Source organism: Gossypium arboreum, chromosome 8 (genome assembly GCF_025698485.1).
Source record: "Gossypium arboreum isolate Shixiya-1 chromosome 8, ASM2569848v2, whole genome shotgun sequence".
Taxonomy (NCBI): Eukaryota; Viridiplantae; Streptophyta; class Magnoliopsida; order Malvales; family Malvaceae; genus Gossypium; species Gossypium arboreum.
Window position 1 is genome coordinate 10503989 of NC_069077.1, and position 9859 is coordinate 10513847.

General features: G+C 37.7%; 2 protein-coding genes across 3 annotated transcripts; one reads left to right on the plus strand and one right to left on the minus strand.

The window, feature by feature from the left end:
• Nucleotides 1–385: 385 nt before the first annotated feature.
• On the plus strand, nucleotides 386–3679 carry LOC108467621 (cucumisin-like). Its single transcript, XM_017768331.2, has 10 exons — nucleotides 386–463; nucleotides 563–651; nucleotides 786–880; nucleotides 980–1120; nucleotides 1207–1306; nucleotides 1460–1973; nucleotides 2057–2379; nucleotides 2483–2594; nucleotides 2698–2911; nucleotides 3027–3679. Exons 1-10 carry the CDS (start codon nucleotides 386–388, stop codon nucleotides 3677–3679), a joined length of 2319 nt encoding a protein of 772 aa, XP_017623820.2.
• A 1423-nt stretch (nucleotides 3680–5102) lies between these two features.
• Nucleotides 5103–9445, minus strand: LOC108467620 (phospholipase D gamma 1-like). Of its 2 annotated transcripts, none has more exons than XM_017768330.2 (10): nucleotides 7939–9445; nucleotides 7705–7818; nucleotides 7405–7599; nucleotides 6941–7189; nucleotides 6786–6854; nucleotides 6545–6692; nucleotides 6285–6433; nucleotides 6019–6186; nucleotides 5739–5936; nucleotides 5103–5648 (listed from the first exon to the last, which is right to left on the minus strand). In XM_017768330.2, the coding sequence occupies exons 1-10, from the start codon at nucleotides 8899–8901 to the stop codon at nucleotides 5355–5357; spliced, it is 2547 nt and encodes an 848-aa protein (XP_017623819.1). In that variant the 5' UTR covers nucleotides 8902–9445; the 3' UTR covers nucleotides 5103–5354. The 2 variants fall into 2 exon arrangements, with proteins under 2 accessions (XP_017623819.1, XP_017623818.1); XM_017768329.2 differs by having other exon boundaries at nucleotides 7705–7827; nucleotides 7939–9434.
• Between the last annotated feature and the right edge of the window lie 414 nt (nucleotides 9446–9859).

Here is a 9859-nt window from a genome sequence, read left to right on the forward strand (position 1 = left end):
AAATTTTTTAATTAATTTCACAATCACCCTAATTACTCGTTTTACCTAGTTCATTTGATTGGATGAACTGGTACGTATTGCTTTACTTCCTCATAATCCACGAAGAACAATATAACATATTCGGAGATACCAAAATAGAGACGAAGAAGATGAATAATCTTTTTTTGTTTCACGTTAAATGATGTCCTAAAGATAATAGATTGGCGATAATATTCATAAAATCGAAAGCAACAAAGATGGCCTGCTGCCATTAAGAAATAATGAGCGGACAAAACGATTAATCTAAATCACCCCTTATAAATACATTTCCTTCGCAAGTAATTGACACAAGTCTCATCAAGGTTAATTAAGCTAGTTTGTTTTATGAATGGCGAAGACAGGGCTGATGACTTGGCTCCTTTACTCAACATTATTTGCAGCATTGCTGTTGAATTCTCATGCAGCCAATGCCAACGAGAGAAAAGTAACGCCTTTTGTTTGTGTTGTTACCCATAATTTTGGAACTGGCTGTTATTTTGGGGTAGCTGTTGATCACTTGTGTTGTATATGTGTATATATATAGGTTCACATTGTGTACATGGGAGACAGGCCCAAGGGAGATTTTTCTGCTAAAGCAACCCATCATTCTATGCTTACAAGCGTCCTTGGAAGGTTCTTTTTTTTCCTTCTTTTTACTAATACAACAACCCATAAGAAAAAAAACCGTTTATTTGTTAAAGTAATAAACAGAACTTGACAAAGACATGGCTTCCAATGATTAAACATTTTGGTTTAATCTATCACAGGTCTTCATCAGCCCAAGAATCCCTAGTCTATAGTTATGGTAACTTCAATGCATTTGCAGCTAAGCTAACTGAGGAAGAAGTTCAAAAGTTCTCAGGTGAAATAGTTAAACAAGACATGATTCATTGATTGCTAAAATTAGAAGCAATCATTTTCATGATTGATCCATGCTAAACGAAATATAAATTGGGTGCAGAGATGGATGGAGTAGTTAGAGTGATTCCAAACCATATACTAAAGCTTCATACTACAAGGTCGTGGGACTTCCTTGGTCTCAGCCAGACCAATGTGGGAGCCCAGCTACAAGGTGATGTTGTCATTGGGCTCCTTGATACAGGTAAATAACTTAAATATGTAGACCCACATAGCTTTATCAAATATCAAGACGTCAAGCTGACTTCATTGGGGGTCTTTGGTTTATAGGCATCTGGCCCGAGCATGAGAGCTTCAATGACCAAGGACTTGGTGCTCCACCTTCCAAATGGAAAGGAACATGTCAAGGGGCCAACTTTACCTGCAATAAGTGAGCTCCCTTTCTCCCCTTCACACCAATTGAATTGTCAAGAAATTGAATATGTATAAGGCCAAAAGGATTCTAAATAATTTTCTAAATTTTTAGATAAAAAGCATTTACTATTCAATCCAGTCAGCTAATAATATGAATTTGTCAACACAGCAAGATCATTGGAGGCCGTTACTACAACAGTGAGAACTGGTACTATGAAGGTGACTTGAAGTCTCCTAGAGACTCTGAGGGGCATGGGACCCATACATCCTCAACTGCAGCCGGTGACAGGGTGCCCGGAGCAAGCTACTATGGACTAGCTAATGGAACCGCAAGGGGTGGGGTCCCTGGTGCAAGGATTGCCATGTACAAGGTTTGCTGGTCCTTTGGTTGTGGAGCTGCTGATATCCTTGCAGCATTCGACGATGCCATAGCCGATGGTGTCGATATAATATCAGTGTCCCTCGGTTCAGTGTTTCCAGTACCTTATGATGTAGACCCTATAGCCATTGGCGCTTTCCATGCCATGAAATATGGTATATTGACATCAAGTTCTGCTGGTAATTCTGGACCATGGCCATATTCAGTTTCTAATTATGCGCCTTGGACATTGACTGTTGCTGCGAGCACCATTGACCGAAAATTTGTTGCCAAAGCAGTACTTGGCAATGGGAAAGCTTTCACTGTGAGTAGAACGGCAATCACTTAAGTGTTTTGTTCCTTCTCCTCCAGCTAATCATGGCTGACTTTTGTTCTTAATTCTTGAAGGGACTTTCCATTAACAGCTTTGAACTTTATGGAAAAACATATCCCTTGATTTGGGGAGGAGACGCTGCCAACTACTCTGCAGGCGCCAGCCAAGATCTTTCAAAATATTGTATCACTGGTTCCATGAATTCCTACAAAGTGGAAGGCAAGATTGTTTTCTGTGAAGTACTTTGGGATGGTACTGGCGTTCTTCTAGCAAACGGCGTGGGCACCATAATGGCTGATGACGAAATAACAGACTTTGCTTTCAATTACCCATTGCCAGCAACACAAATAAGCACATCTGACGGTGAAAAGATTTTGGACTATATCAAAACAACAGAGTAATCAAATCTTTTCAAATTGAATCCATTACTATTACTTACTTGAAGCAGGACGTCAAGTTTACAATCTACAATTTTAATGAAAATAAGATTACTATTACAGGAATCCGATTGCAACTATTCTGCTCGGAGAAACATTGACAGATTACATGGCACCATATGTCGTGTCATTCTCTTCCAGGGGACCTAACCCTATAACTCCAGACATTCTTAAGGTACTCAAGAGGCTGGAATGCCTTAATTTTCAACATTCCATTACCTGTTTTCTTAAAGAAACCAAAACATAGTGTTCTAAAATATTGAATGCTTCATGTGCAGCCTGATCTCACTGCCCCTGGTGTTGATATCCTCGCTGCCTGGTCTCCAATTGCACCACCTTCCATTGACTGGGAAGACCCCAGAAGCGTAGACTATAACATAATATCTGGGACATCCATGTCTTGTCCTCATGCTAGTGGTGCTGCCGCCTATGTGAAGGCTGCCCACCCTGACTGGTCCCCGGCTGCCGTCAAATCTGCCCTTATGACTACAGGTATGTAAATCTCAATTATTTATTTATTTATTTCAGGTTGTTGTTGTCAATGTTTGTACTTAAAGCTTGTAAATGGCCCAAATGATGGAGTGTTTTTCACATCTCACCTTTGCAGCAACTGTGGTAGATCCAAACAAGCACGAAGACCTTGAATTTGCTTATGGATCAGGACAGATCAACCCAACACAAGCAATTAAACCTGGGCTCGTCTACGATGCAAATGAAACCGATTACATTAGCTTCCTCTGCAAGCAAGGTTACAACACCACAACTGTAAGACTCATCACTGGCGACAACAGCAGTGTATGTGGCAACACATTGAACGGAAGAGCCTGGGATCTTAACTACCCTTCATTCTCTCTGGCTGTCGAAGATGGCAAGCAAATCGACGGCATATTTACGAGGACAGTCACGAATGTGGGTTCAGCAAACTCAACCTACACTGTTCAGATGTACTCTCCTCCCGAATTTTCCATCAGTGTGGAACCAGAAGTACTGTCATTCTCAACTATTGGAGAAAAGAAATCATTCACAGTGAAAGTTGGCGGTGGATTCATTTCACAGCAAAAGATCACATCAGGTGCAATCATATGGACGGATGAATCAGAGCAATATCGAGTACGGAGCCCAGTTGTGGTGTATAATGTTTTACCTGGTTATACTTTCTTCCCTCCACAAACATCAAAGTTCCAGAAGAAACCAACAACATTCCATGGTCCTACTACTCCTTCCATGCATCACAAGAATGGATTCCTTGGACGCAACTAAGAACCACTGATTCAAGGTTTTTTAAACTTTTGTTTCCATGAACGTTTTATATATGCAATAAGACAGCGATCAAGGAAATGTCCTTTTTTTTTGTAATAATGGGAAATGTACTGTTGAATCAAATGTAACTGTTTTATTTTATTTCTAAAGATATCTACATGAACAAGTTTGTTTTTTTAACCTTATAATTAATGAAAGAAAATAATTTAGTAAATTTGTATTTATGATTATAATAAATTTTTTTATTGATTGGGTTTTTTTTATCAAGATAATACATCAAAATTTTTGTTGATCAAAACAACACTACATCGGTCAATTGACACTTATCACCAATCGAAATAGTAATTTCGTGTCAACTCTAAATAGAGGTGTTCATGGGAAGGGTTTAGGCAAAAATATAGGCCCGAAAAATGGGATTGGACAAAAAAATAAGGCCCGTTTAAAAAATAGGCCGAGCCTCGGGTAAGGTATTTTTAGCCCGTGTCCAGCCCGGCCCTAATTCACTGAAGGACAAAAAAATCTGTATTTTTTTTTATTTTTGAAAGTTATTTTCTTATTGTTTTCTCCCTATTTTGCTAACATTTTACTATTATGTTACTACTATTTTGTTATTATTGTTTGGATATTGTATAAAACTTATTTTATTATTAATTTTGTTATTATTTTAAAGGCATTTGTTAATTTTTTATTATTTTAGAGGCATTTGCTTGTTAAGTTGCATCTATCTCAAGATTATTTAAGTCGCATTATATATATTTAAAAATAATAAAATTAATACAGTAGGGCAGTCGGACCCTAATTTTAGTATTTTATCCGGGTCGGATTTAGACAAAATTTTAGGCCCGTTTTTAGGCCCGATCGGCCCGAACCCAATAAATGAACATGATTTTTTAGTTGAGCCCGACCCAAACCCAGCCGGCCCAGCTCATGAACGCCTCTAACTCTAAACAGCCTTGAGATATTGTGGAAGACAGCTGGCATTTTATTTTTGAGTTTAAATCACTATATCCCATAGTAGAGCTTTATTTTTAGACATAGTAGTTTAGATACTAATATTTTATTGGGTAAATGGACCTTTTAGAGGTTTTTTTGGATGAGAATCAAATCTTTTAAAATATTTAAGTAAATGTTTAATTTTATAGAAGTACTCAAATATGGATTTTCACTTACTTCAATTCTATTTGTAGAAAAATTAAGTAAATATCAATATATTTAGAATAAAATACATAACCCTAAATCGATATTGTTTGAAAAGAAAATAAAGCAATCGAATATAATTTGAAACTTGATATACAACATTTGAGAACCCTTTATTTGAGCACTTTCGAATTAAATGTTAAGCCCTTATGTAACTATTTTGAAAGGTTTGGTCTTCATTTGAATATTTTTATAAATTTTAGGCCCTTATATGTGCAAGGATCAATTTCAGCATTTAGCATATTTTATTATATAAGAGCATTGCTCATATACAAAGTGAATGCATCAGAGTTGACTAACTCAAGATCAAGATCAGTGCCCTTGTAATCACTCCTTTGAGAATATATATTCACGAGTAATTGTCTTAAAATGAACAAATTTACACACATTGCTGTTTTACAAATGGTTTACAACTTACAAATTTCAATGAAGCCATCTAATGCTTAGCTAAAAAAATAATCTCTTTTTCGTAATTAGTTTAGATTGTGAGATTTTCTTGAGGGCCCATAAATGAACCCAAAATTTTTCCACCCACATCTGGGAATGTTTCATAGCCAGGAAGTGCCTTTACCTTGCCCATCCGATCAACTCCCACCGGATACTTCAGAAGGTGACCCTTCATTTCTGTCACCTCATCAGCTATGTATTGTTTCCAGTTTTGCTCACTCAAAGACCGCACCCGCCTTACACAGTCCAGACTCTCTGGTTGCTTGAAACTCTCTTCAAGACCTCCAATATGCTCTGCCCATAGTGACATCCTATATCCGTAAACCTGCACTCATTTAAGTGAAACCTATTAAGTTTTGGTTCTAAATAAGCAAACAAGGACCTTAACCCCAAAGAGATGTTAAAACATCCTTACCTGCCCATGTGGATTGTATCGTTTGCTTGAGCAGCTATGGTAAGGCTGATAAGCACCCATTGCTATTTCAGTGTCTCTAGTGCCTTCCATTGAGCGCTGGTTTATGTTAGCGGATCCTATTATGACATACTCATCATCCACTATCATACCTTTAGAGTGGATGTAAATCATAAAGCGCCGGTTCTTCTTAGCAAGTGCCTGTGTTACCAACATTTGGTTCATATTTTCTCATGGATGAGCAAGACTGGAATATTAAAGAGAGCTGAAAAGGTCTATTTACCTGAGGAGTATTTGATGCAGTGGCATCTCTAGCAACCAAAGAATCTCCTACTTCTCGATTGCCAAGACAGAAGAAATTTAAAAAATCTTGAGGCTCATATCTATTCTCAAGTCCAGTTTCCACCAATGCCTTGTAAATTATGTCATACATCATTTGCATTGTTTTATGCTGCAGAAAATCAACAATTTAATATTGTGTGAATAAGTTTAACATCCAGCAGAAAGTCTTAAAAAGAATCTTTTTTTCCACCTATAAATAGAGCTTACCTGCCAAAAGAGAATCCTTTGGATAGGATTGCTGGTTGTAACTCCTTCTGGCCACATTGGGATGAGAATGTAAGCACAAAACCTCTCATTTGATCTGATTTTGTTAGCAATTTTCAGAGCGATTTCCATTGGTATTAAATTGTTTGCACCTGCAACCAACAGCCAAAAGGCATGCTTAAAACCATATAGTTGAAAGCTAAGTTTCACATCTAGTTTATCTTCATTCCACTGTTATTTATCATAAAGGCTAAGTTTCTTACCTAAATCTGTATGAGAATCCCAATTATATGATGATCCAAGAAAGTATTGATTCTCGATGTAGATGAAGCGTTGAGCAGCACGGATTGCATTCACATAGGCAGTGTGAATGCTCATGTCTATAAGAACATTCTTCCCACACACCAAGTTCTAGACAAAACATAAACATACAAGTCGGTTAAACTTTGTTATTCTTTCGACAATGATTGATAAGAAGAGCTAAAATCCATAAGCTTCTCTCACCATTTTTATAGCATCTTTCGGGTCATCCGGAAAACCTTTCACAGAGTTGGAATCGATTGAACGGAAAACCTTCATAGTAGGGAAAGCATTAGGAAACATAACAAATAGGGAACGAGAAATTAGAAACACCAAAAGCTCACTAACATGCAAATTACCTGAACATGCCAAGTTTCCGGATCATCTTTGCGCGAATAAGGGATTTCTGACATCCGAACAATTTCAGGAATCCTTTCAATCTTTAGTAAGGAATCATCAACGGAAGTCTTTAGTTTTTGAAGTCCATGTGGTTTAGAAGCCTTTAACCAACGCTCCTCAAAGTTGGTGAGTACATCGTAAGCAGCTGGACCATCGATTCGACAATGCAAATCATGCCATGGTTCTCTTGGACAACCAGCATCAGGTCCCTACAGAGGGTGAAAGACTAATGATAGTAAAAAAAAGTGCCTCATGTAACATATGATTCCTCAACACCAGGGAGTATTTTCCGAGTATATTCCACTTCATACCAAATACAACATGCCTATGCTGCATTATTACTATATATACATTGTATAAATCTAGTTATAGACTAGTATCAAAACAGTCAATCAAACAATGGGGAGAAGTGACTTTAAGTTACCGTGAAGCAAGCGTTGTGAAAATCATCTTTGTGCACTGTTTCTAGTGTTCTGAAAAGTTGATGGTTTGGAGTATCGTACCGACCCTTGCACAAATCAAGACCACCAACAAATGCCGTAATCTTTCTTTTATTGTTACCGGCATCAGAATCAACAATCACAGTTTTCTGATGATGGGTATAGATTGTTCCAGTTTCCTGGTAAGCAAAGGTCAAATGAGAACAAAGTCCGGATGCTTAACTGACAGTAGAACCGATTGCAATTGGATCATACACATATTTCTAGTAACTAATTATACCAACCTGCTTTTTTGCCCAGCTTCCTTTTCCAGCAGTTCGAGGGCAGAGTAACACTTGCACTGAAGAGTGCTTGAAAAAACGGCGGGTCTCTTCATCATTTGTATTCATGATTCCTTCCTGCAAATTCTAAAGACCAGTCAGTATATTCAAGCCTAAAAATTATAAATTCCTACTTGAAGATTGATTCTTAAGACATAGAAAACAACATAACATAAAAGGGTTTGTTTAGTTGTTCACCGTTTTATATCCTAAAATGCTCCTGGAAGTAGGATCATCCCATACAAGGAGCAACACCCGCACACCTTCCTGGGATTTAATTTTGAGAAGATCTCCCAATGTGGTTTTTGATGCCTTATCAGTTTCACGAACAAGTCTAACATTATGATACACAGACCACCCTGCAATGTATATCAAACGACGAGCCTGACCTATAGCATTACAAATGTCCTGCCAGCAGGTCCCATGCTCGTATTGAACATTGCCATCAATCTTCAAATTGGGAAGGAAACCATCGTGGATATGAGCATCTTGATATAGAGTAAGTTTGCAACCTTGTCTAAGAGGGAAGTATGTACCAGGGACCCCATGATACTCAGGACCTGAACCTAATCCCTTATGGTAAATCGCCACTTGCTGGATTGGAATGTACTGAATTGATAAAGTCAAAACAGCACCAGCCTTACAAGGCTTCCCATTGGCACTAAGGATAGGGAATGTTCCTTCAACTTTTGTGCCTGAGAATAGCTGTTCAATCGGAATACCAACAGCTCCCATGATCTGTGAGCCTACCACATCACTGTCTTTAACAGCAAAGAGGATTTCAGAGGCATAATGTGAAACAGGAACGTTAAAATGTTGCATCCAAACAGGGTTCTCGGAATTACTAATAACAAAAGTCCTCCCAATTACAGCACCAGCTACGGAAATTGTAACATAAGGATCACTGGTTATCTTAGGCATATGGCTTTCCACTTTGTTGCCAACCTTCAAGCTAAACTTTCCAAACACATCACCTAACTTCTTGTGGAACATATCCATGTTAGGAAGGTTTTTAGCTTCCTTGACCCAAATATCTAAGTTGCCATGTAAGAGCAAAACTTTCAAGGACTCTTTACCGGTCTTAAATGGCAGAATTTGTTGGCCCTGACCATGGCTCGACCCTCCGAAGGACAGAGTTTCGTGGAAAACTGTATTAGCCATTAACTGAATGAATATTAATGAAATCTGACCAATATCCAAAACTGGTACTCCAATAAATCTATGGCAGCTGTTTAGAAATGATCAAAAAAAGTGATCTTTATTGGATTGAACAAACTGGATGTAAATGAAAAACAAACTCTGGGTTTTCAAGGAGATTTGAGGGTATATAATATGAAAGAGAAAGACAAGAATTTGAAATGGTAAAAGAAAGTGGGAGGCATAGATATGCTTTGAATAGGCAGGATATGGTTGATAAGTACGACAATATAATAAACAATAAAGAAATTGAACGGCATTATTGATTTGAGTTGAACGAAAATGAAGAAAATCTAGAACTACCCAAAAAAAAATTAGTCTAAAGGGATCCCATTAGTATTTTCCTGGAAAAGAATATTTAAGAAGGCCAGGGGAAAAACATATTTTACAAAGACTAGAGAGATGAGAGATGGAGATTCCATTACATGTAAAGTTGCTATCAGGGCAAGAGCCAATGAAATAAGAGAGACAAATGTTAAGGTAAACGATTTTTTTGCTTAGAAAGTTCCATTTCGTGTCTGGCTGACTTCCATTAATTACTTGTAGTAGTTTCTTATTCACATTGTGGGGTCGGGTGGGTTTAAATACTCAACACGATGCCGGTCTTTCGTCAACCTTGAACATCGGCAGCCACGACAAGCGACAACGACATTTGTTTCTTTATTACAAAATATTGAAGTGGAAAAGATAGAAAGGATACCCCATCCAGTATCAGCCTAACGCCCTAACCCATTAATGGTAATGGTAGGGGTTTGGTTTTGTATAAAAAAAAAAGGAAACAATAATCGAAGCCGCCGCCACCCAATAATTCGTGATTGCAAGGCGGAGTCGATGTCATGACTAATCATCATGAAGCATATAAAAAAGAAAGAACATGTCAAAACTGTTCAACTAGAAAAAAGAATCATCTTTTAAACTTAAA